The sequence below is a fragment of the Echinops telfairi genome, unplaced genomic scaffold, assembly GCF_000313985.2.
Source record: "Echinops telfairi isolate 266 unplaced genomic scaffold, ASM31398v2 ScPeMD7_443;HRSCAF=831, whole genome shotgun sequence".
Taxonomy (NCBI): Eukaryota; Metazoa; Chordata; class Mammalia; order Afrosoricida; family Tenrecidae; genus Echinops; species Echinops telfairi.
In genome coordinates, this window is record NW_022104341.1 from 75,411,953 (window position 1) to 75,438,921 (window position 26,969).

General features: G+C 50.2%; 1 protein-coding gene across 1 annotated transcript; it reads left to right on the forward strand.

Annotated features, from left to right (window-relative positions):
* The first annotated feature begins 4,660 nt into the window (after positions 1 to 4,660).
* Positions 4,661 to 26,969, forward strand: ORC1 (origin recognition complex subunit 1). The gene is made up of 16 exons (XM_045291757.1): positions 4,661 to 4,829; positions 5,414 to 5,541; positions 7,582 to 7,760; positions 9,502 to 9,820; positions 16,769 to 17,090; positions 18,103 to 18,207; positions 18,732 to 18,924; positions 20,818 to 20,915; positions 21,357 to 21,458; positions 21,846 to 22,017; positions 22,313 to 22,420; positions 22,665 to 22,814; positions 23,477 to 23,596; positions 25,014 to 25,183; positions 25,635 to 25,722; positions 26,775 to 26,969. Exons 1-16 carry the CDS (start codon positions 4,735 to 4,737, stop codon positions 26,967 to 26,969), a joined length of 2,544 nt encoding a protein of 847 aa, XP_045147692.1. The 5' UTR covers positions 4,661 to 4,734.

Here is a 26,969-nt window from a genome sequence, read left to right on the forward strand (position 1 = left end):
GGGGGAAGGGAGGGAGGGGGTGAAATGAGGAGCTGATGCCAGGGGCTCAAGTAGAAAGAAAATGTTTTGGAAAAGATGATGACATCATATGTACAGGTGTGGTTGACCAAATGGGTATATGTATGGTTTATGCTAAGAGCTGCAAGAGCCCCCAGTAAAAATAAAAAAGAAAGACCGTGAAAGTTAAATGATACCTCTGCTTGTTTTGGAAGGAGGATGCCTGCTGTTGTAAAGGGAGATAGGACCTGATTTAAAACCATCGCAAGCATAAATTTGAGTGTTTCTTGGTAGGGGAGGAAATGACCTGGGGGCCCATCTGACCCCTCCAGTAGGAAGGAGGAGCATCCACCCCAGCCCAGGGACCACTGCCCCACACAGGTCAAACACACCGCTGGTCCAACTTCCTTTACCCTGTTCTGACACCAGCTTTGCCTCCCATGGCAGGCTGCTGCTCTGCAGGGTTCAATAACCTGTTGCAAGGGCTACACAGAACCCAGATGGTACTCACAATTATAGGGTTTATTAGGAAAGCTAAGCGTTTACCACAAGTCAGGATCAGAAAACATGAAAGATACAGGGTTGTTTTTTTTGGTCCACAGCAGTGCCATTCCTCAGCCACCAGTCAAGTCACCCTGGGGTCCTCAGCCTCTTGGCCACATAGTCCCTAGGCCTTTGCCTTGTTCTGTGGCCTGGGACGTCTGCCACACTGTCATTATGCCTGTGGGTCTTAGGGGGCTCCCCCCATGGTCTCCTTGCTGTGGCCTCTGCTGCCTCTACCACTTTAGACCAGGATCTGCGTGCACTGCACTGCACAGGAACTAACTTCTTGATAGTTACGAAGCTCTCTGTACCTGCTTCCCAGGTGGCTCTCAGAACCAAGGGAAGGCGAAACCAAAACTGCCCAAGCCCCACGTTAAAGCCCACTATACTGTACTTTATTTGCATGCTCCCAATCAGTCACTGGGTGAGACTAAGACGATAGATAGAAGAGCCATACCAAACGATTTCACTATACCACAATAGGTGATGGTCTTTATGTATGAGAGTTTGGATTTGAAAAATAAGGTAATTTTACCAGTGAAATCAAATGCCATATCAAAATAACAGATCTCAAAGTCAGTCCTACAGTTAGCTTATTCAAACATCACAAAAAGCTTGCTGGGAAGTACTAACTTCCTATAAGACGCTCTGATTATTCTTTAATGAGAGAGGTTAGTGGGTCCAGTAATTCATTTTAATCCTTTGTGGTTTGATAGCATTTTTTTCTTGATTTCACTTTGGAAAAGGTAAAATATTCCAGCATACTTCTGACGGTTTTGTATTGCATCAGCCATTCGAAGGAACAGATACTGAAAGCAAGTTACACGTTTCCTTGAACAGAAAGTACGATTCACACACGTTAACTATTTTTTACCAAAAGATTATTGCATATTGTGCACTCAAATGCACTGTGTTTACTTCTCTACAACCTTCTATTTGTTTTTATTCATCAATCAGTTCTGTGTTCTGTTCATTTCTAAAATGTACTCAATTAATATTAGATTGATTTTAACCTAGAGGTTTATTATTGTAACTTAGTTTAAAATAATGGATCGGAAATACTTTTAGATCTAGTAGATTAGTTTCCAAATGATAAAGATAATTAAATAATTTGCATTTGCATTTGCTTTTTGTATGCTAAAAATGAACACCCGCACCCCCATATATTTCAATGCAAGCACTTTGTTTCAGCTATTTACAATACTCTTATCCAAGTGCAAAGGAAAATACTTTTCAACTACCAGAGCAGCACAAGTTTAAACTGTCTTGGAGCATTGTGACTCACAGTAACCCTGTAGGACAAAGTAGAACTGCCCCTGTGGGTTCTGGAGACCAGCTATGCATCAATCCCTCTTTGTGGGAAACAAAGATTTCTCCCACGTCCTGTCTCCCCCAAATACATTAGACTTAGGACACTGCTTGCAGCAAATAATTGTCAAGTTACTTCCCTGAAGGCAGTCAGCTGCCAGACTACTGTCTAGTGGTGACCAGACGGCTCACTTTTGGCGGGACAGTCCCGATTTTTAACAATTTTTCCCACATCCACGGCGTTTTTAAAAAGTCCTGATTTTTGGAAAGAATGCACGACAGACAAGCTAGGGTATATGGTTTTCCGCTGCCGTGTGGCTATTTCGCCAGGATATGAGTTTTATCAATGGTGTCCCGCTTTACCAATGTTAACATCTGGTACCTTAGTTCTAGTCCCACCATGGGTAGGCCTGATCCCTGCTGCTATGGTCAATGGGCTACTTCTCCCTAAAGGCTTGCAGTCATCCATTTGGTTCCTATGGGTGGAGTTCACACCCTACTGATAGTGGTTTCTGACATCCAAAGTTAGGCTGCCATCCTGAATCCAGGATCCGCCCATCTTATCACCCCCAATCCCCCCTCTTCCTATTGCATATACACCCCTAGATCACCTCCCTCCCATTACTGTATTACCTGTAGCACAACCCTTTCTTTTTTTTTTTTTCTTTTTTTCTTTTTTAACATTTTATTAGGGGCTCACACAACTGTTATCCCAATCCATACACACATCAATTGTGTAAAGCACATTTGTACATCGTTTCTCAAAACATTTTCTCTCCATTTAAGCCCCCGACATTAGGTCCTCATTTTTCCCCTCCCTCCCCGCTCCCCCCTCCCGCATGAGCCCTTGATAGTTTATAAATGGGTATTTTGTCATATCTTGCCCTGTCCGACGACTCCCCTCATCCACCCTTTGGTGCACAACCCTTTCTTGTGACGGATGTCTTCACCTGTAATTAAGGGATTTGCATGTCCTCTGAGAATAACCAAACCTCGGTTAGCATTAAATATCTCTCTCCATGTGGACCACCAAGTGAGGTTGAGGTGAGCACTGCTACCATGGATTGTGCCTGACTCCATTATTTCTATCAACTCTCATGCTTTCTATGACTTCACTATAGTCTGTTCTTATCATCACTGTACAATTGTGCCTACTGGGCTCATGATGATGTATTGGGCAGGATTACCCTGACACCTTTAGGGTTTTCCATATAGCTTAGCTTTTGCATGCATGAGACAATTGAAAATACCATGGCTTAGCTCAGGTGCACCTTCCTCCTCAGTAAGGACCAACGTTCTCCTGTTTGCCCGTTAGCACGTTAAAATCTTGTGCAGCAGATTTACACAATGCATTGAACGCATTGCTATATTTCCTGAGCAATGATTACATGTACGCTGACTGTAAAACGAACTCTTTGACGACTTCAGTGTTTTCTCCACTTATTAGGATGTTGCTTACTAGTACATTGTGAGGATTTTTGTTGTCTTTATATTGAGGTGCAATTCATGTTGAAGGCTGACGTCTGATCTTCTGCAAGTGCTTTAAACCCGCCTCAGTGTGCAAGTTTGTGTTATCTGCATATCACACGTTGTTCATGAGACTTCCTATAATCCTGATGCTGCAGTCTTCGTATAGCCAGCTTCTCAGACCATTTACTCAGCACATAGATTGAGAAAGGAGTATGATGAAAGGATAGGATACAACTGCGATGCACACCTTCCTGCCTTTAAACCAGATGGTCTCCATAACTGCCCCTGAGTCTGTGCACTACTTCTGCATGAGCACAGTTACGTGTTCTAGAATTCCTGTTCTTTCCACTGTTATTCATACTCTGTCAGGCTCCACGTAGTGGAATGCCTTTGCGTAGGCAACAAAGCACAGGTAAACATCTTTCTGCTAGTCTCTGTCTCCAACCAAGCTCCCTCTGCCATGAATCATGATAGCTCCTCATTCCACAACTTCTTCCAAATCTGGCTTGAATTTCTGACAGTTTACTGTTGATGTGCTGCTGCAGTTTTTTTTAAAATTTTTATTTTCTTCAAAAACCGTACCTGTGTATGACAGAGTGGGAGCCCTGGTGACACAGTGGGTATACTTTGTGCTGCTCTCCTCAAGGTCAGTGATTGGAACCCACGGGTGGGCCTGAAGGAGAAAGGCAAGGCTTTCTGCTCTGACAAAGATTTAAAAATCCCAGAAACCCACGGGCAGCTTTACTCTGTCCTGTAGGTTTGCTCAGAGTCAGACTTGGCTGGATGTCAGTAGGCTTAGTTTGCATTTGACATCAATGATACTAACTTCCGTATTTTGTTGGGTCCCCTTTTTTGTGGAATGGGCACAAATTAGGACTCCTCCAGTCAGTTGGCTTATTTTGTGGCATAGGTGCGTGCTTCCACGGCTTCTCTGGCTTGTTGAAACAGTTCAGTTGGTATGTCTTCAATTCCTGGAACCTGCTTTTGTGATTGTTAGCAACGCCTTCAAGGCCGCCGAGTTTTCATCCTGGGCTCCCTCTTGGAGTGGTTGATGCCGATCACTTCTTTTTGGTACGGTGACTTTGGCCTTTCAATATTTTGCCCAGAGGCGGTTTCAATATTTTCCCTTGGGAAATTTCAAAATTTCGTTCTTTCAGCTTGGGAAATGACAAGAGTGGATTCAACCGGCTTATTTTTGGACTCCAAGTCTTTGCACCGTTCACTATAGTGTTTTACTCTGCCATCTCGAGCCACCCTTTGAAGTCTTTGTTCGCTTTTCCTATTGACTCAGTTTCCCCGTCCGTGAGCTTCTAGCTGGGCAGAAAGACGGCTGAACTCATCTGCTGAAGTCAGGAGCCCTGCTGTAGGACCCATTGGAGCGCCGTCGCATGACTCAGTGACTGATGCGCAGGAGCCATGGCACACTGCAACACCAGACTGAAGACCAGACAAACCTACTCCTGGGTTGGCAGGCCACTGTATGATCGAAAATTACACAACCAATTCTACAGGTGAGTGATGGTGTTGTCCTGGAAATGCAGGGTTTCCGAGCTAAGCGGTAATGATTCTCCCCAGCCTGTTCCAGGGACTACATCATGAAAACTGAGGGATACTAGATAAGGATCATTGTAAGGAAGGGTTGTTCTGGTGGGAGAAGATGGTAGCATCGAGGAAGCAGTGTGTGAGGAGCAAGAGGTTGTGGTGATTGATGGCTTGATACAATTTGATGTGTGTGATCATGGCCTCAAAATGTAAGGTTCTATGCAAGTCTTCAAGGATAGAATTAGCTGCTAGTACTATGTCCTCCTTGGCCCTAGAGCTCTCTGAGCAGCCGGCCTTGGGAAGCATTTGTCTGTTGTTCTGTGTTAATAACTGAGAGAAATCGAGGTTCATATTAAAGCCTCTGGATTCTTCTACCGAAGTAATTCATCTAGTTCCTTTTCTCTAGTCTGCATGAAACTGGGTAAATTGGTTTCCTGATAGGAGGGTGGGCGGCCGAGAGACGGGATTTTCCAGTTGGGAAGTATTTTCCTCTGCCAAGAAGATGGGAAGAGCCCTAAGTGACTTCCTTACATGAGTCTTTGTTACTTTCCAGAGAAATGTGCGTGAAAATGGAAGCTTCTTCGACTCAGGTTCATATCCAAGTTGGACAATTTGTGCTAATTGAAGGCAGTGATGATGAAAACCCATACGTTGCTAAATTGGTTGAGTTGTTTGAAGATGGTGAGTTGGGGGCTAGAGTGAACTGGTGTTCGTGGTCGCATGCAGGGCACCTCTGAGGGTGAGGTGCGGTCACCGGCACCGTGGTCCTTCCTTCTCCCAGTGACTTGCTCCACTCCCTGAGCACCACTGAATCAAATGGGATTGGAGGGGTCAGGAATTCTGCTTTGCCTTTAAAAAAAAATTAGTATTTTTTTTTTCATTTTTTTAGGAGCGAGTCAGAATGACCGTGGAGGCAGTATTTTGGAAGTAGGGGACAGGATGGGTTCAGGAAGCAGGATGGGGGTAGGGTGGGGGTGTATGATGCGTATTTCGCGTTATGATCGAGATGATGACTCTTCTTTTGGCTGTTGGAGCTGTGGGGCATTTGCTGAGCGCAAATCCATCCTTATGATGGATCGGGAAGATGCAGTAGCTGGAGTTCAATAGGAAAAGAAAAACACCTCAGAATAGTGGGTTAAGCTGCTTAGCCACAGGGTCGGCATTTCGGAAGCCCCAGATTTATGCTCCCATAAAGATGAACCATCTCGGAAGCCCAGCGGGGCACTTCGGCCTTGTCCCCCAGAGCAGTGTGAGTCCGGGAATCAGGTCTCTGCCACACAAGAGCGCACTGAAAGGTGGGAACAGTGGGGGGGTTCTACAGGGAGGGTAAGAAGAAACTGCTGGGGACTCGAAACTACAGGAAACTGCATCCTCTCGGAGGGAAGAGGAAAGACCTCAGCAGCTGGGGTGGGAGTGGTGGTGAAGAGCGATAGCCTGGGGTGGGAGTGGGGGGTTGCCTGCAGGAGTGTTTGAAAGGTTTGGAGAAGATCCTCATTGCACTAGCATCCACTAGGGGGAGCACATCAGAACAAGTGCACGGATTTTAGAGTCATTGTGTGATGCTGTAGGATGGCGCTGGCCTTGGAGGAGAGCAAGCTCTGGGAGGGAAGGGGAATGACGCTGGCAGGCAAGAGTGTCTGTCTTCCACTGGGAGCTGCTGCCGTCGAGGGCTATTTGCCCTGTGTCACCATGTCACCGCGGAAGCTGGGAGCGGACATTGGCCAACAGTCACCTCCGTCTCTGGTTGCTCAGACGTTGACTTCACTGCCTTTGGTGGCTCCATTATAGTCCGTGATGGGGCCTGGCTACAGGCTCGGTTGCTAACTGCAAACAGCTGCTCTGGGAGGAAAGCTCTGGCGATCTGCTTGTGATTGCTACAGCCTACGAATCCCTGTGGGGCATTTCCACTCTGTCCTGACATCAACTCGACGGCCCATCTAACAGTCCACAAACAGATTGCTAGGTCTGCTCTCCCCAGGTGGCTGACAGGCGCCAACTCCCTTAGTCACCAGCTGAATATGCTTCACTGTTACACCACGACTGGACTCTGGTTGATTAGAGTCCAAAACAACAGTAACAGACAAACCTACACTCACGTCCCTCAGATCCAAGAGGCAGAGTAGAACTGCCCCTTTGGGTGGACTTTAAATCTTTCCAGCAGCAGGCGGCCTCATCTTTCTCAGGCAGAGTGGCTGGTGGGTTCAAACCACAAACCTTATGATTAGCACCCGCGCCAGGACTTAATTAGAGTAGCTCCTCTCAAGTGCCGTTTGTAATTCCTTTGTTGGCTGAAAGCACCAATAACTAGAGCAAAGTGAGATGGGCATGAATGCTGTGTCGCTGCTGGTTGGACTTGGGATCTTTGGCCAATAATCTTGGTGCCCTGCAGGTGCTGTGGGCTAGGCTAACCGTCTGGTTGGGGTAAACCACCATGCACCATGGGAAGAAGTTACAGCTGTCTTCTCCATAAATAGATACAATCTTGGCAACCCTATGGAGAGTCGCTAAAAAGGTGGGACTGACACGATGGCAGTAGGTTTGGTTTGAGTGACCTTGATTGCACCTGGGAAAGGGGCACAGCCACAGCAGCCACCTTGTAAGGTGAAGACAGTACCTGGCAAGTGTTCAGCACAGGATCTGGCGCATAGGAAGTGGTCGGCACGTTTCTTTCCGCGGCTGTGTTTGCAGATATTCTTAACCCTCCTCTTTCTGCCTTCATAGGTTCTAAACCTCGTTTCAAGAAGCGTGCCCGAGTGCAGTGGTGTGTCCGGTTCTCTGAAGTCCCGGAAGGGAAGCGGCATTTATTGGGCCGCGAGCCTGCCCCACAGGAGATCTTCTGGTATAATTATCCCGCCTGTGACAACAACATCAACGCGGAGACCATCATCGGCCCCGTGCGGGTAGGTGGTGCCCTGCTCCCTTCCGTGAAACTTACTTCTGTCTCCTAGCCTGCATGCCCGCAACATAATTTCTGGCTGTGACTTAGCCCACTGAGGATGAAGTGTCTTCTGTCACCTTCTTTGCTTGCCTGCTTGCACAATCTCAACAGATATTGATTGAGAGTTTTTGCTGTGTGTTAGGGGCTTCCTAGAGGAGGTACATTTGGGTTGTGGCCTGAGGGATGAGGGGAATTAGTAACTATATCACAGTGGGGTATTATATTTAGCTGTGCTGTGGCAGGCATGAAGCATTGTGAGGAGAAACACTTACATGAGGCTCACCTTGAGTAACCCAGTTGGGGGCTAGGCACCGCCTGTAAATGTGGATTATGGAATTTCACAGCAAGCAGGTGCTAGTGAGCTGCTCTTGGGTGGGCTGAATTAGACACTGTTTTGAGGACACAAGTTCCAGGTGACTTGTGAAACGATTTCAGGCCTTCTTGATGGGAATCGAGCTTCCCGTGGCCTGTGGTGGTGTGGTGATCCAGGGGTTGGGTTAGTGATAGAACAGAAGCTCTGGCCTGGCAGGGTTCTGGTCTGATTTTTCCCAGATTGCCTTGCAGACAGCCCGGCCTGACATGTGCTGTCCAATAGCATTCTCTCTGAGGGGGGTCAGTGAAAGGGAGAAAGGCCAAGGGGTGTAAGGCAGATGTCGAAGTTGAAACCACAGGTTCGGAGGATCTGGAAGGGCTTGGGGCAGAGAGTGGTGAGATGGAACAGGACCCCGGCACTCCCTGCATGGTTCATGCCGGAAGGCCCTTGTGAGGCGTCCATAGAAGGCATTGCCATCCAGGTCAGTAGTCTGATGTTGGCTCCCTGGGTAACCAATGCTTACGGTTAGAGATGCAAACCCCCCCAGAACTCCTTCCAAGGGCAGGCCGAGCGATGGACTTCCAAGAGGTCGCACACAGCCTTGAGAACTCTGTTCCGCACCCTGAGCTTGCTACCATAGGAGCCATTATAGCCTCTTGCCCTCAGGGGAGCATACTTCAGAAGGTGTCTTGTGGGAAAACGTATCGTGGCTGAACAGAGTAGGGTGCAAAAGCGTCTGCTGCTGGATGTGATCATCAGCCGGGTGGGTGGACAGAAATAAGGCAGGTGTGGGACGGTGTGCTTGGATGAAGGTGAGACCAGCAGGACTTAAGAGAAAAAGCAAGCAGTTCAAAAATGAAACGAAAAGAATTATTTATTCTGGATAGTTTGTTGACTTCATTAAAGCCGCTAATGATTGAATACTCAGTAAATATTAAACTACTCTTATGGTTTTCTCTGTCAATACACTTTGCCACATCTGCGTCTCTTTAGACTGAAAAGTAACATTCCAGGCACAGAGAGGGACTTGCATGTTTTTTTTTTGTGGGGTGGGTGGTGGGGGGGTGGTGTTTGCTTGCGGCGTGAGAGGAAGCTCACAGAGCACATTAGTTTCTCAGGGACAATAGCTACGCATTTTGTTGCATGCTCAGGCGCCGATCCTCTGTGGAACATACATACGAACAGCATCCTTCCCACGGGCTCCCTGCCTTCTGCACCATCATGCCTCCTTTCCTGCCTTTAGTTCTGAAACTTTTGGGGGCAAATGCTGCCCTTTGTTCTTGGGGTGGATTGTCCTGAGCAGTGAGCCACTTGCATGCTTGTGCTTGTCACTCTGATGTGGCGTGCTGGGTCCTGATCTCTCCTACCCTCCTTCATGTCCTGCATGTAGGTAGTAGCTTTAGCCCCGGATGACGTGATACCTGCGGATTTGAAGTATAAAAAGACCCTCTTTGTGAAACTGTCCTGGAACGAAAAGAAGTTCAGCCCTCTGCCTGCAGAAGTACTTGCAGGATTGGACACGCTCCAGGAAAGCAGCCCCGGGTTCCAGAAGCCTGTGGGAGCCAAGATGAAGAGCGAAGACGGCCACCCCTGGGCCACAGCGAAGCATGCGGACAAGAGGATTGAGTCCAGGCACCAGGCCTCAAAAGCTTGCCAGAGTGCCACCCACTCGCTCACTCCACGAGCACGGAAGAGGCTGGAGCTGAACGGTAAGGGCGCTTGGTCACAGTGGGCAATAGCGGGCTGAGGGACTGTAATACAGTACTGCTTCACGTGACAGCCCAGGCCACATTCTGTTGGTCATAGGTTGGCATTTTCATCCCATTGACTGAATGGCTGGCCTGGGGGCCCTAATGGATTGATCTCTATTCGTTGTCTGACATCCCACTAAACATCAAAGTGAATACATAAATCTCTTTTGCACTGATAAAATTTCAAGTACTCTATTTGATAGGCCTTGGGATGCCGAGACTTCTCTGTACAGGACGTGTCAGTGGACATAAAAATCATGTCAGTGCTATGTCTAGAACTGAGTGAGGAGGCCCTGACAGGCCAGTGCATCCTGCTCAAACTCGAAGTTGATTCAGATGCAGACAGGAGCATTCTAAGATGCATGAATAAGCCAAGCACTCCATCATTTTCTGCCTTACTGGTGTTATTTCTCTGCCTTAGCCACCTGGGCGGGAAAGAGAAAGCAAGCCACAGCTCCGTTCTTGCAGTGAAAGCCTCGCTCGTAAACCAGTCGCTTGCTGGTGGGTGGGATGTGTGGGTCTTGCATTGTGAGTTATTTGTAGGCAGTTATTAATCTTAACAAGTTGGAAAACGTGCCTGTATACCCTAGGACATGTACCTTCTGTAATTTTACTGAATCTACCTAAGTGCTGTCTTATGGCTTTTAGTATTGGCATGGCATAATTTAAAAGGTGAGCAGTCAACTGTCACAGGTGCTCTAATTTGGGAGTATGCAAGGTTCTTTGAGAGCATGGAGGAGCATCTAACTTAAGCCAAGGCCCATGTTTGAGGGGCTCCGGGAGACGTCTGGGATGGCTTCTGAGTGTCTGGCTTAAGGGGTTTGCCATGTTTGGAGATAAAATAACAACTTTGGAGCAATTAGATACTAAAATACTAGCGAGTAAGTCTCCGTATCTCTTGTATGTGCTACTTAAGTAGAACCTTGAAAAACGGTTAGGATTTAAAGAGTAGGACAGGTGTAGCCTGAATGATTACTATTTGAGCAAGAGTGGGTGTGGCAGGGGTGTTCATCTTAATCTTCCTGAAACACAGTGCACTTTGGTTACTTCCTTGTCCAAAAGACTTCGCGTGGTCCTCCTTGGGTAACAGATGAAAACAGAGACTGCTTTTTGCCAGACTGTCATAATGAGAGGGTTGCGGGGTTTGACCTCAGGAGACCCTGAGCATGTTGCGTGGAAACCTGGTCTGTGGACTATTTTCTCTTTGAACTTGGCTGGGCTGCGCTCAACTCTTGCATTTCTTAGCTCCAACCCATAATGTTCTCCCTGCCTGGAACGATTCCCCTCCCTTGCTTCCCACTCCCACTATGAATCCTACCTATTTTGTGGCCCATAAAGTCTCTCTATCTCCCCTCTTCTGTGCCAAACTATCTTGGAGAAACTTCAAACCCATAGGAAATCTGCAAAAATGACGAACACTGGTGTTTTTCACCTAGACTCAACCATTGTGAATGTTTTGCCCTATTTGCCTTTTCTTGTCCTCCCTCCTTTGCTCTAAGTACATAGGCATCTTTTGTAAATCTGTGTAAATCTTTTGTACCCTGGATGGGTAGCCATGAGGTCCGGCCACTGCTCTGGAGAAGGGTGACCACGGCTGCTCCCTGAAGATTGGTGTCCTCCAGAGAGAGGGCTACACTGAGTCACAGCGAATGGACTCGGGGGCAATGGGTGTGGTTTAATGCGGTGTGTGTACCTAGATCAGTGTGTGTGTGTTCGCGTGCGTGCGTATGTATGTAAGACACACTTTAGCATGTATCTCCTTAAGAACACGGGCATTCTCTTCTGTAACCACAAGTATCACATGTGAAACATTGCTGCCATTGATTCAGGGGTGATAAACTACAGTTGGTGAGGACCGACCTAGCTTACCTGGTTTTGTACAGCCCTCGACTCAAGACTTTTTTTAAAGACTTTATTTAACTGCATGCAAAATCATTTTTTTTTTAACTTGGAAGTAGCTCGCAAAGCCTACAGTATTTACCATCCGGACCATTTATAGAAGAGCTTTAAAAAAGAAGAGGAGTTTGCAGCCCTCTGATCTATAAACACTTGTCACTCCTGGTGAAACGTGTGCGACAGTGACAGAGTTAGAGAACTGACGCGGTTTAACGCAGTCGTTTGCAGAGGGCCGTTCTCCCCACCTGTCGGGAACTTGGGTTCTTTCCCGGCCTCCCTTGCCTGCAGTCCTGTTGCAGGAGTCCGCAGATGCGCGTGCACACACGTGTTCTTTCCCCTCCCCTCCCCGGGTCCATTCTTTCTACCTTGCTCTTTCACTAAATCACAGTACCTGAAGGTCCTCCCGGGGCAGTTCTCAGAGATCTTCCTTTTTTAATCATTTTATTAAGGGGCTCATACAACTCTTATCACAATCTATACATACATCAATTATGTAAAGCACATTTGTTTTTTGTTTTTTAATTGTTTTATTAGGGGCTCATACAACTCTTATCCATATTTGTACATTCATTGCCTTCATCATTCTCAAAACATTTGCTCTCCACTTGAGCCCCTGGCATCAGCTCCTCATATTTTCCCCTCCCTCCCTCCGTCCCTCCCTCCCAAACCCTTGATAATTTATAAATTATTATTTTGTCATATCTTGCGCTGTCCAACGTCTCCCTTCACCCACTTTTCTGTTGTCCGCCCCCCAGGGAGGAGGTTATATGTAGATCTTGTAATCGGTTCCCCCTTTCCACCTCACCCTCCTGCCACACTCCCTGTATCGCCACTCTCACCACTGGTCCTGAAAGGATCATCCGCCCTGGATTCCCTGTGTTTCCAGTTCCTAGCTGTACCAGTGGTCTGGTCTAGCCAGATTTGTAAGGTAGAATTGGGATCATGATAGTGAGGGAGGTGGAAGCATTTAGGAACTAAAGGAAAGATGTATTTTTCATCATTGATACACTCCACCCTGACTGGCTTGTCTCCGCCCCAAGACCCTCTGTAAGGGGATCTCCAGTGGCCTACAGATGGGCTTTGGATCTCTCCGCACTCCCCCTCATTCACTATGATATGATTTTTTTGTTCTGATGATGCCTGTCAAAGGGTACCTGATCCCTTTGACACCTCATGATCACACAAGCTGGTGTGCTTCTTCCATGTAGGCTTTGTTGCTTCTGAGCTAGATGGCTGCTTGTTTACCTTCAAGCCTTTAAGACCCCAGACGCTGTATCTTTTGATAGCTGGACACCATCAGCTTTCTTCGCTTCAGAGATCATTTTCATCCCATTATTTATGGGGCTTCAAAGAGTTCCTGGAAGAAAATACCATTGTCTTTCCATTCCATTTTTCCTGGACTTTTTTGTATTCACTCGTCTGTCCCTGGTCCCCTGGAATGTTTGTGTGCGTGCCAAACTCTTTGGGTGTCAGATATTTTCAGGAACTCTGGTGGCACAGTGGGTAGGTGTTTGGCTGCTAACCAAAAGATGGGTGGTTCAAGCCCACCGGCCACTGCATCGAGAAAGATGTGAGATCCACAGTCACAAAGATTCACACCTTGGAACCCTTGGAGCAGTTCTCCTCTGTCTGATGGAGTGGCCGTGCGTCAGCATCTACTTGGTGAAGAGGTTTGGTTGGTTTTTATTCTCGATAGTGTCCAAATATAAAGAAATGAAATGTTGTAAATGCAGAAAAACAACGTAGCAGTCATCTGTAAATCCAACCCTTAGAAATTATTACAGTATTTTTATTACTGATTCTGCAGGACCATGATGGTGAAGTCGGGGGATTTAGACTTGGCACGATTACATACTTAGAGTAGGGAGGATATGGTGATAATTTTTTGGCTTAGTTGTTTTGACAGAAAGGTATGATGTTCAATAGAGGTGTGAGAGTCTAGGACTTTGAGACACATTCATAGATATATATCTTTTTAATAAATCATTTTACTTGGGGCTCTTACAGCTCCTATAACAGTCCATGCATCAATGGTATCGAGCACATTTGTACATCATCATCTTCAAAATATTTTCTTTCTGTTTGAGCAATTAGTATCAGCTCCTCTTTTTGCCCTCCCTCCTCCACCTTCCCATGGACCCCTGATAAATCATAAATTATTACTAGTTTCATATCTTCCACTGCCTGCGAGACATTTTCATACTTGTCTAGACATGAGTCGCTGCAATAAATAGCAGTGTGGGGCCATAACTGACCTATGATTTCTTACTGCTGTGAGACGGGTCAGGCAGGCCTCCATGGACCCTCCTCCTGTACCCGTTCTGTCACCAACTGTCCTCCCACGCCGCCCGACACCCATGCTGGAGGCAGTCATTCCCTGCAGTAGCCACACACAACTCACAGATGCATGCACAGTGACGGGGGTTTCTAAGGGAAGGCATAGGTTACCACTCGCTAGGATCAGCAAACCTAAGGATACAGTCATTACATACGGTCTTAGCCAGTCGCCAAGGCTTTCTCTAGGTCTTCGTCTCCCAGCCACCTGGTTCCCTTAGCCTTCACCTCTACCCACCAGGAAGGCAGCCTGCCTGCCACCCTGCCACACAGTCCTATAGTCTCGGGCCAGCTACGGAGAGAGTCCCTCACAGTCTCAGCTCTGTTCCCCGGAGTCGCCGAGCCACCTTCGGAATGCATCTGGTTTCGCTGGCCTTCCGACAGAGATCTTGAATGTGCTCTTCTCCCAAGGTCCTTCGGGGTTTCTTTTCTCTCCTGCTGCTTCAAAGATGGGTCATCCGTAGAGTTAGGGACAGGTAACATCAACTGACCACTCCCTACAGGTACAGAGATTGAGTGGAAGAGCCATATTAAGAAATTTCACTCCACTACAGTCACCTTCAGTTCTACCAATTGAAAGATTCTTAGCTTCATATTCAAAGACCTCTAAGACCTAGCTCTCGCTAACTTTAAAATATATATACATCTCAGGTTCTTTGAGGTTTAATTTATATACAACAACATTTCCTCTTTCAGTTTATAAGTTTCTACTAACAAAAATAATATAACCAGAGTAGAGAAGAGTTTAATCATCCTTTTATAGTTAAGCCTTCCCTTCAGCTCCTTCTCACTTATCTGACTTTTGTGCTTGGCCTTGTCCAGAATACCATATAAATGAACTCCTGCACTGTGAAGTTGCCCTGGGACAATGTGTTCACGCTGGGCTGCTAACCTTAAGGTCAAAGGTTTAGCCCCACCAGCGCTCTGGGAGATCTCCATACAGACCTCTGAAACCCTGTGTAGGGTGAGAGCCACTCGGATGTAGACTTTTCAGTCTGCCTCCTTTGACTGAGCCTAGTGTGTCTGCGATTCATCTGTGTGGCTGCATTTATCCCCACCTGTGCCCTTTTTGAAGGAGCCCAGGTTTCGAGCGGCACTGCTGATGGCAAGGTCAGCAGTTCAAAACCACCAGGCGCTCTAAGGGAGAAAGACCAGGCTTTCTACTCCAATAAAGAGCTGTAGTTCTAACCTGCCCAGTGTGGTAGCAAAGCGTCCGGAATCACGGTGATGGCCGCGAGTTTGGTTTGGATCTTGGTGCTTTTCACTGCCGAGCAATATCCCATTGTGCCCGTGGTTATTGATTCTCTACGTGACGAGATGTGGGTGGTTTCTGCTTCTTGGTGACTGACTGAAGCTGCCATCCACATTGACGTACAGCAACTACATCACTCTTCTAGCCATGCCTGTGCCAATGGCCCGCTTTGGATGCCCGTGAGAACAGTGAGCTGCGGGCTCCGGGCTTCCCTGCCCTGGTGCCTTAGCTCACATCCCTGTCTCCTTTACCACCACCATCTCCCGCCTCTCCTTTCCCGTCGTCTCTGTTGGAATTTTCTCTTCCTTTCTCCAAAGCCATCTACGGTGTGTTAAGGTGTGGTAGGAGACTTACTGTACCTCATCTAGATCAGTGGTTCTCAACCTTCCTAATGCCGCGACCCTTCATACAGTTCCTCGTGGTGTGTTGACCCCCCCCAACCATAAAATTATTTTGTTGCTAGTTTATGACTGTAATTTTGCTATTGTTATGAATCAGGCGACCCCTATGAAGGGGTCGCGACCCACAGGTTGAGAAATGCTGCTCTAGATCATCTTCGTGTTTGGACTTAAGGGTCTCAGATGGGAAGCAGGATTGAGTCAGAGTCAACCTTTGTGTCCTCCAACCATCTGACATGTTCTTTGCCATTTGATGCCCTTGGGGAATGCCTGGGCCCTGGGCCCCAGCCATGTGGCTGTGGTATGGAAGGGAGCGGGCATGTGGTTTTGTAGAAGAGGAGATGGGCTTTTGTGGGACAGTTGAATTACAAGATAGCCACTCCTATCCCGAGGGACCCTCTCTTTCTCTAATTAAAGGCCAGATTCAGAACAGTCTCAGCCTCAGTGATACTCAGTTGGATCACTTGTTTCCTTTTAGGTTCGTGTAAATATTTTTAGATGGCTGGAATGGGGTCGTGTGACCCCACGGCCTCTGCTGAGACCAAGACTTAGCCCACTGCTGGCGAGGCAGTTCCGACTCACGTCAATCCCAGGGGTTAACACTTGGTTGTAACCTTTATGGAAACAGATAGCCAGGCCTTTCTTCCACAGCACTGCAGGTGGGTTTGATCCCACCTCCTTTCAGGTGGTAGCCAAGGACAGACCATGTGCACCACCCAGGGACCACCCCTGGTGGAAAATCACTGTCTCAGATTGCTCTGGGGGAACTCGATTGCTGCACATTTATCTACAAAAGCTGGCTTAACAGTTGACTTGTGGTGTTAACTAGGAAAATCACTCATGAAATGTAGGAGACTGAAAGTGATTGAGTCCACTGGCAGGGAGAAGGAAGCATGGGATGATTCAAGGGTGGAGACACCCTGTCTTTGTGTAATCCCAGAGGGTGGGCTTTGTTCTGATAAGATAGGAGTGTGTGCAGTGCTAGGTCAGCAATTGATAGTGTCTGGGGGTTTCTCCGGGGTGTAGGCCTCTCTCAGACAACGCACGGGAAGACTCCCCAGCAGAATGCACGGGCCTCTCCAGAGAAAACCAAGCGGAAAGCAGCCACCTCTGAGTTCACCGCACCTTGTAAGCAGCCTCAGCTTGATGGGCCTCAGACCTGGTCTCTATCTAAGGTCACTCCTTATCCCGAGGACAACCAGAAGTCTTCACTTAAAGGTCACATGACACTGAGACCCCGAAGCCGAGCTCTGAAAGCCACCGAGATTGGTGAAGAGATGAAACTTTATCCTATCAGAGGGCGGCAGGAGCCCTTGTTGTTCCTGACGCCGAGAAAACTCCAAAAGAGGTAACCTGGGACGGGCCCTAACTCCCACGGAGCACACAGATCCTGCACGGGATGTGAAGTGTGTGTGCCACAATCAGATCCCTTAGGGCACTGGGTTGTAAACCAGTTGTGTCATGGATTCGTTGGGGACCTTTCCAAATTACAGATTTCTACGCCTCTCCCCAGACTAGTGGGCTAATCGTCAGCATGGGGCCCACAGTCTAGCGGATTCAGGTAGACTGCTTGTCCTCCAGGGCAGATGATTTCCCGACCAGCTGCTGCATTGCTCCATGCTGGGGTCCCTTCAACTGTCACGTCCGTTCTCAACTACATGTAACATAAGAAGATAAGGCTTGTAGATTAAATTTAGCAGTTTGACATGATGAGATGTTTGCAGGTAAGCTGTCCACGTAAAATGTGACTCGCCAGAGATGCTCAATCACTGCCATTCAGTCAACTTCTGATTCACGACAACCTTGTAGGATAGAGTAGAGCTGCCCTGTGGGTTTCTGAGACTCACTTGCTCGACACTGTAGTTGAAAGTCTCCTCTTTTTCCCACTCAATGGCTGGTGGGTTTGAACTTCTGGTCTTGCAGTTATCAGCCCAATGTATAACCCACTACGTTACCAGGTCTCCTGCCCACCTATGATCAGTTGCTCAAAAGAATTAAATTCTTCGTGCTCGTAGGTACATTTACACTAAGTGGGAGTCTGGGAGGATAACGCAGTGAGGGGGTGGCGGAGACAAAACGAGACTGGGGGCTGCCTGGGATGAATGTGTTCCTCGTCTCCTCGAGTTGGGGTGGAGGTGTGTTCTCAGGGACAGAATAAGCTTTAGGCCATTTTCCCACTTCTGGATTTGATCTAAGCTTCGAGTATGAGTTTTTTAAGTCAGGTATGGTTAGTTCCTTCCAATGTAGCCATGAAAGAGCCAGAAGCCCGTTGGGCCGGCCGGCCGGCTCTCTTCTGCTGCCTGCTCCTCACCCTTTGTGCCCCGACCTGCCTCAGGTCACCTCGCTGCACTATCTTACAGGGAGGCGGAACAACCAGAAGCCCCGAGCGCAGCTGCGCGCGCCCCCGGTCGTGTCCGCAGAAAGAGTTCCGCCTTGACTCTGAGTCGGATTAGGCAACAGCTTCGGTAAGCCTGCTGCCCAACGGGCAGACAGACGTGGGTAGCTGTACCTGTGGGGTCTTTGCTCTCAAGTTGTCTGTTCTTGGCTCATCATTAGGAATTTACCTTTTGTCTCCTGTGCTGGAGGCACCTTACATTCCCGGGACTGTTGTACTTGGGAAGGGAATAGAGACTGCTGCGAGGAGCAGTGTGGGAGTGTCTAAATAGCAGGATTTCTGCTCCTGGTAGACACTGATTCAAACCTGGCACTCTCCCTTACTATCTGTATAACTTCAGCAGGGTCATGTAACCTTCCCAAGCCTCAACTTTCCCATCTCTGAAACGAGAACAGCACAAAACTTAGGAAAGTCTTGTGACGTTCAACGTGACTTGGCAGTTGTTAGTCCTGGGAAGTGGGGCAAAATCTTTACTCGTTGTGCCTGAGCACTGGGGAGAGGAGGCACCCCCCTCTTCCACGCTGACCTGTCATGAAGCTTCTCTTATTTAGACTCTGAACACTGCGTGTAAGAAAATAATATCCCAATGTCCAGGTTTTTAGGTGATGGTAGGAACAATGAAGACGAAGAGTTTCTGCAGACCTCAGACCCTTCAGACTCTAGCAGTGAGGAGGAGGAAGAGGCCGCCACGCCGCGCCCCCCGAGAACGCCCGGCACTGTGTCTAGGAACCTACGATCGCCCACGAGGTCATCCTTTCAGACTCCCTCCAAGACACCAAAGAAAACCGTAAGGCTCTTTTAGCGGAGGATGCGTCCTGCTCTTATTTTAAAGGCTGTGATTGCCAGCCACTTTGTGGTACTATCGTGGCTTCTGCGATGCTGGAGGCTGTGCCACCAGCGTTTCTCACACCAGCAGGGTCACCCGTGATGGGCAAGGTTCAGCAGAGCTTCCAGACTCAGACAGACGAGGAAGAAGGAATAGGTAATCCACTTCTGAAAGCCCTGCGCACAGCTGTAGAACACTGTCAGACACGGGTGGAAGAAGAGCCCTCCGGTTGGAAGACACTCACAATGTGGCTGGGGACGAAGGGCTCCCTCAGCGCAGAGGGTCAGGGAAAGAGGGGGACCCTCCGCAAGACGGAATGGGCTCCAGCCTCACAGTGGGGACAACGCCTCAGCATAGGCCAGCGATCGTTCTGTTGTCTGCAGGCTCACTGCAGTTAGAACTGACTCGAAGGACTCATAACAACAACCACATAGCCAAAGCCACACGGTCCCAGGCACCTGTGCACACCCCGTAGTCTGAACGCCACGGTTTCAACGTGGAGGTACTACTACATGTTCAGAGGACAGAATGTAAGTGGGTTTTGAGTCTTGAAGTTCCTTATAAGGTTCGTATATGACTGAGCCGCTGGAGGAAGAAAAAGAACTGTGCCCTCACCTTAGCCTTTCTCACCGAGCCTAGCAAAGCACTCGGTGCCTGCGGTTGCTCGGCCGATGCTGCAGCACGGCTGTGGGCTGGTAGTGTTATCCCCTGGTGCACAGGAGCCACCCGAGATCTACTTGGGTTGGGCCCTGGTGATGAATAGGTTAAAGGCAAGGGACATCCTGCGGAACGTGAGCAGAATCTTCAGAATATGGAGGAAAAAGCCTTCTCGTGTTCAAGGACCTTTGAACAAAGGGACATTGGTTGCTTCCCAAGGCCCTCAGTGAATCAACGTCCGTTGTGGCCTTGCAAGAGAACACTGGCGGTTGAGTTGATGAGTCTTGGGTGTTTTTCTGGGAGCGTCTTGTCTTTTGGAGCGTAGCTTGACAAGTGCCTGGCTCTTATTTCGTTGTCAGTTGAGATGTGTGTGTTGGGGTCGGCAGATGTGTGTGGTCAGTGGGAATGGTTCTGGTTAGGTACCTTCAAGTCCGTTCTGAATGTACGACAGACAGAAACACTGCTCGTCCTACCCCCCCCTCACGATCTCTGCTCGGCTTGAGCCCACTGTTGCGGTCACTGCAGGTCCATCAGTGAACGTGACCTGCCCACCGTGGAGTTAGCACTTGGTGGAAATTGCTTGCCTCACAGAAGAAAGGGAGCAGGGCTGTGATGCTAGACTCGGCTGTGACCCCAGCGTTTGGGATGGGAGTTAGTGCAGCGGTTCTCAACCTGTGGGTCATGACCCTTTGGCAGGAGTCGCCCAATTCATAACAGTAGCAAAATGACAGTTATAAAGTAGCAACGAAAATAATTTTATGGTTGTGGGGGATCACCACAACACGAGGAACTGTATTAAAGGGATGTGGCATTAGGAAGGTGGAGAACCACTGCTTTAGTGGAACACAGGAGGCCTGAGTGGAAACAAATTTGGGCAATGGCTTCCCCCGAGCCTCCTCCTCTACCTTGTATTTGAACACAGGGATTTCTTAGTCACTCCTAGTCTGTTTCAAAATGGTATTTAAAGGGTCTCCAGTCCATACTTTTATGCATGCCTGCCTCGTGTTGACATTGTTCCCAAATCCTGATGCTGTGTGGGCCGTCAGGGCGGGACCTGTGTGCAGAGTGTGCTCTCTGGGAGGTGGGAGCTGAAGAATGGGACCAGGGATTTCACCACCTGCTTCCTCTCAGAGGAGCGACACGCATCACTTGGGTTTTTGTGCTCCTCTTTCTGAAAGTCTTCTCCCTCTGATGCAGCCTACGTGCCGAACGCCACGCCAGGCCACACCCCAGATCCGCAGCCGAAGCCTGGCTGCCCAGGAGCCGTCCAGCGTGCTGGAGGAGGCCCGGCTGAGGTGAGAAAGGCGGCCTCTTTGCCCGGTCCCTCAGAGCAGGGGTGGGTGCAGGCCTGGCGCACCCAGGAACGGCTGGGTAAGAGATCCTGTGCGTTCAGTAAGCAGCAGGCACGTGTGGGGAGCTTGCAGCTGTGAAAGGAGAGGCCGTCTGGTCCGTGGTAGGGACCCTGCTTCTCAGCTGTGTGGGACCTGTTCTGAAACCCACCACCAGGAGTCAGCCTGGTCGGTCTCCTAGGATGAGGCCCCCCCGGAGCTGGGGGAGTGGGTGAAGTGACGTTGGTTCGAGCCACTGAGGCGGCAAATGGAGGAGATTCGGGCTGAAGGCTCTTCTCGTGGGGGAAGTTGACGTGCGCTGCAGACACTAGGCCCGTGTCTACACGTTGCTGAGGAAACAGTGCGATGCTTCCAGAGGCCTCTTTTTGCCCCATTTGCTGTAACTAGGCTGCACGTTTCTGCCGTGCCTCAGTCCCTCCCCTGTCGGGAACAGGAATTCCAAGACATCTACAACTTCGTGGAAAGCAAGCTCCTGGACCACACTGGAGGGTGAGTTGTGCCAGGAGGGTTTCTGGGGCAGGGTTCTGAGAGGACAGCGCCCTGGCGCGTTAGGATTCAGGCAGGTGGAGGCCCTGCAGCGGGAGGAGGACAGGCAAGATCGCTGCGTACGCCTGCAGCAGGTGCAGCTGCAGTTGAAAGTGGGTCTGTGGAAACAGGAGTTGTGCTTCCCACCCGGCCTGGGGCAGGCCTTGGGTGGGCAGTTCGTGACAGCGTCGCTTGTGAAATGGACACTGCAGATCAGCAGGTCCTGCTCTGCTGACCACCTTCCAGGGTGGGTCTCAGTCCTTCCCTCGGCGAACGTTCCCAACCTGCTGGCCACTAGCGTGCGCGGTGTTCTCCCTGCCCCAGCCCACAGCTCGTCCTTCCTTTGTCTAGGTGCATGTACATCTCTGGGGTCCCAGGGACCGGGAAGACGGCCACTGTGCATGAGGTGATACGCTGCCTGCAGCTGGCAGCTGAAGCAAAGGAGGTCCCGCCTTTCCAGTACGTGGAGGTCAACGGCATGAAGCTGACGGAGCCCCACCAAATCTACGTGCAAATCTTGCAGGTCGCCAAAGCTGTGGGGGCCCTTTGGTTGTGTGCTCGTGGTTTCAGAAGGGGTCTGGGTACCACCCGGGGTGGGTGTGCATTTCAAGCATCCATTTCCCTCACTTTTGTTACATTCCCATGTGGCGCCTTCTCTTGCTCTTCCGAGTTGGGGCTGCGATCAGACTGGTGGGCAGAGCATGGGCTTCTGCAGTCCCCAGACCAAGCAGCTCCCTCTGCCTCCGGGTTGAGCTTTAAGCCCAGGAAAGTAGAACTGTTACAGCCTACCAGACTGGAGGTGTTTTTACCCAATGCAGCACCTGACGGGCAAAAAGGCATCAGCCACTCACGCTGCGGAGCTGCTGGCAAAGCACTTCTGCACCCCAGGCTCCCCTCAGGAGACCACCGTGCTGCTGGTGGATGAGGTGAGGAGGGCTCTTGGGACCCAAGGGGAAATGGTGCTCCAAGAGCAATTCCTGGGCAGAAGGGAAGTCTCATGAATCTGAACCCATTCTTTAGTGGTCAGAGAGAGAGAGAGATGTACCCCCCTTCCCCTAACCACCTCTGCTGCTCTGGTGAGGTGACATGCCACCCAAACCATGATAGCCCTCCGGGGCACTGCCGGGGTCTCTGAGACTTGCCCTGCATCTCCCGCCATTCCCCTGGCAGCTCGACCTCCTGTGGACTCAGAAACAAGACGTGCTGTACAATCTGTTTGACTGGCCCACTCACAAGGAGGCCCAGCTGGTGGTCCTGACCATCGCCAACACAATGGACCTGCCGGAGCGAGTCATGATGAAACGGGTGGCAAGCCGACTGGTAGGTGCCAGGCTAGCACTCACGCTGTTCCTACAGCCCCGTAAGCTGGACCAGCGCGGCACAAAGCTTTTCCAAAAACCGTCGTTCCTGGATTGGAATTCAGGGTGTCACCTTTATGTAACTTTCTGCAGACATCACACCATCTTAGTTTCTGTCTGCCTGTCTGTTCTTCAGTTGCACAGAGCCATAGAGATTTAGTTTCTTGTTTTAAAAAAATTAGTTAAGCCCTTTTAATGTACCAGGATGTTTCAGATCCTTGGTGTATTACAACGAACAAGGCAAGCATCCATGGTCTGCCCTCAGGGACCAGGAAGTACAGCATCGGAGAACTAGTCATAAGCAAGAGTGCAGCTGGGAGCCAGGGACAAGCACGTTGCGGAGGATGCTAAGGTCTGCCCACCCACTCGGAGTTGAGCATCTCTGTTTCATGAGACTTCTAACAATTCTACTACCATGAAAGGTTCTTAAATTTAATGGAAAATGCTGCCATCCAGAGTGCCACTGGCCACGGGCAGCAACAGAAGCAGCAGGAAGTAGTTCTGGCTGTATGTGGAGTCGGATAGGGCGTTCGGAAAAGTGGGCTGGGGATGGACTGACTTGCCTTCTACCTGGATGATCAGAGTGGACATTCGGCAACCTTGTCTGTCATCTCGGCTCCCTAGGGCCTCACCAGGATGTCCTTCCAGCCCTACACTCATAGCCAGCTGCAGCAGATCCTGACGTCCCGGCTCAAACATGTAAAGGCCTTTGAAGGTGACGCCATCCAGCTGGTAGCCAGGAAGGTATGTCACCCACAGGGAGCTCCTAGCTACACGTAGAAGACCTTTGGGAGCCTCGAGACCTGCCAGGTGTCAGGCAGGCTCTACCCTGGGTGCGCTGAGGCTGAAACTTCTTAAAACGCCAAACTTAACTGCGATGGAGTCAATGCTAACTCTTGGTGACTGCACAGAACTGCCCCTGTGGGTTTCTGGGGCTGTATGAGTTCAGACTGTCCGGGAAACGGGCCTGGAGGAGATAGGGTCCACACTGTGCTTTAAAAAACGTCCTGTACTGTGACTGTTAGAAGGTCACGGTCATTTGGGGATGTCTCCAGGTGGGTGCCTGTTGGGGACTGCTGGCGCGTGCTGGGAACATAGTCGCCGAGAGGGAGTATGCAGGGAATCCAGGTGTTCCCAGCTGAGGCCCTTTGCCATGAGTCCAGGACTACGTGGTGCCTGGCTACCAGTCCTCATAACTGGTCCTGATGAGAGGAGGGAGACGCAGAGTAGATTTTCATGCAATCGGGTCGAGACTTCTAAGAGCCATCCAGGCTGGATGACTATATGAATGCAGTCAGTCATTGTCCCTGGTTGTCCCGAGAGGTGGTGGGATTTGTGCGTGTTCTCAACAACACCACGAGTAGAGCACATGGTTTATCTTTTATCTCACTTTGTTGGCGTGTGGAGGAGTCGGCCCTCAGCCTCTGCCCGTGAAAAGGAAGGAGCAGCACAGAGCTGTTGGGCTGGGCAGGCTCCTCGGCTCCCCCAGCTTTGTGGCTTCTAGTCCTTTTCCCATCTCGATTCAGCTCCCCGCAGAACCACCCCTGTGAGGGCCCGCCAAGAGACCCTGTCTGGGGGCTTGATGGGCTCTCTCCGCCCCCTTGGCCGAGGCTCACTGCTAGTAGGTCACTGCCCCTTTCCCACAAGGAGCAAAAACCCTCAACCCTCCTTTCAGAGGGAGCGGTAATGTTTTGGGCTAAAGGTTTCTTCTCGACTTTCTGTAAACAAGCTGAGAATGTCTGCCCTTTCTGTTGTGGAGCTATCTGTAAAATCAAGATAAAGGTTTGACTGTGAAACTGTGCCTCAGACCGAGCAGAATAATCTACTTGCTGTGTGTCCACAGGAAAAAAGGCACTTTCACTCTCAGAAACTCTTGGGGGCAGTGCTGCCCGGTTCTGGAGGGTGGCATCGATGGCGGTGAGTTCTGGGTGCCTATCAGGCTCCCAGCCAGGACTCGGGATTTACCTTCCTTTTCCGCAGGACACGGGCTCGTGAGGAGGTGTAGAGATAAACCTGAAGCTCAGAGAGGAGTCACTGGCCAGGGTTATCGGTTGCAGAACCAGGGTTCAGTCCAGGCCTTCTGCTTCCAAGGCCATGCGGGCAGATCTCCTGGGCCGAGGTGGCAAAGGGATGGCAAGTGATGGAGCTGCCCCTCTTGCAGGTCGCAGCCCTCTCTGGAGATGCCCGCCGCTGCCTGGACATCTGCAGGAGAGCCACTGAGATCTGCGAGTTCGCCCAGCAGAAGCCCGGCTCCCCCGGCCTGGTCACCGTGTCCAACCTGATGGAAGCAGTGGAGGAGATGTTTTCATCGTCATACATCACTGCCATCAAGTAAGCTCCTCCCACCTCCTCAGCGGGGACCTTCCCCACAGGCCCGGGGCTGGGAAGGCCCTTGGAAATCCGTTTCCTTTCTCAGTCTGTTCATTCAGGGTGGATTTACTGGTGGGTGATGGCGAGGTAACCCTCAGGTAACAGGCCCCGTTGGTTGAGCTGCACCGTGGTATGGCCCGGCTGTGGGAAACCAGCAAAGGGAAGCCGTGGGTGCCAGGCTGCGACTTCTGTCCCTGGGGTGACACATTGCCGGTGGTGCTCCCGCACTGCCGGGGCAGCACTGAGCACAGCAGCTGGAGCTGCAGGCAGACGGGCTGGCCTTGCTGAGTAAGACGGCGATCGAGTTCCCAGTTCTTCCTTGGTTCTCACGGCACGGGGAAACCATTTGGCTTTGGCTTTCGGCTGGTGGTGCAGACACCGTGGCAAACTCACACCTCCTCTTTCCTTTAAGAAACTGCTCGGTCCTGGAGCAGTGCTTCCTGAGAGCCATCCTTGCAGAGTTCCGGCGATCAGGTCTGGAGGAGGCAACGTTTCAGCAGGTGAGCCGGCTCCTGGGTTTGCATCGGGGCTCTATTAAAGTGCAGGAATCCCACACGGTGGGCATATCAGTTTGGTGCCGCCCAGATAACACAGCACAATATCAGGGTAGCACCTCCCTGTATGTGACCCAGTGCTTGGAGGACAGACTGAATGCAGACCGGGTACTGTCCCAGGGTGGGAGTCTACCATGTACTAGCCAGACACCGTGCCAGTATACAGCTGATGGCATTGAGGGGCCGTGTTCCCAGAAACAAGCCACACAGATCAGAATCTGGGTGTCACTGGAAATCATGTGAAAGACCTCTCTCGGGCACATGACTGCAGGGTTCAGCTCCAGACCGGGCTCGGTGGGAAGCCGTTGCGTGGAAGCGGAGTTGTTGAGATGTGTGCCCAGTGCTGGAGTGTCTGTGGTATTTGTCACACAGCTTTATGTCACTGCCACAGAGCAGCTTCTGCTTTAATGAGGCGCTGGTCCATTTGTTTTAGAAACTTAGTTGCTGGTCAAGGTTTGTTCCCTTCCCAGAACCTGAGGCAACTCATCTGCTAGTTTGTGATCCTTTCCCAGACAAGTCACTAACTCATGGATGCCAGGTACCCTGAGCTGAACCTGCGGGAGGCTCCCCGCCTGGTCAAGGGTGACCAGGGAGTGCACAGACTCGTCCGGCCCAGTGAGGGCTTTTTTTTCCTCAATAGGCTCTGGCTGCCCTCCTGCCTCCCTTGTCGGGCATTCTCCCCGGGCCTTTGTGCCGCTTGGCAGGAGCTCTCAGCCCCTGGAGACCAAGCCTGGCAACATATTCCATATCCTTTAACTCGCGAAGGATGTGGCAGTACCTTCTTTAAACAAAACCAAACTCAGAAAGTAAGCTTACTGGCCCCAGGCTTACACACCTAGGTTCTTGGCAGAACCCAGTTTTAGACTAGCATGACCTCCACCCTCCGCTTCTATGCAGGGCATCCACCGATGTCCTGCTTCCTGGACACTGGGGTCTCCTTTCCCAGACCCGGTCCTCACCTCCAGGCAGCTGAACTGGGCTCTCTTTCCTGTGTGCAGGTGTACAGGCAGCACGTCACTCTGTGCCGGGTGGAAGGGCTGCCCTACCCCACGGTGTCCGAGACCATGGCCGTGTGTTCACGCCTGGGCTCCTGCCGCCTCCTCCTCGTGGAGCCCAGCAGGAACGACCTGCTGCTCCGTGTGCGCCTCAACGTCAGCCCAAACGACGTCCTGTACGCGCTGAAGGGAACCTAG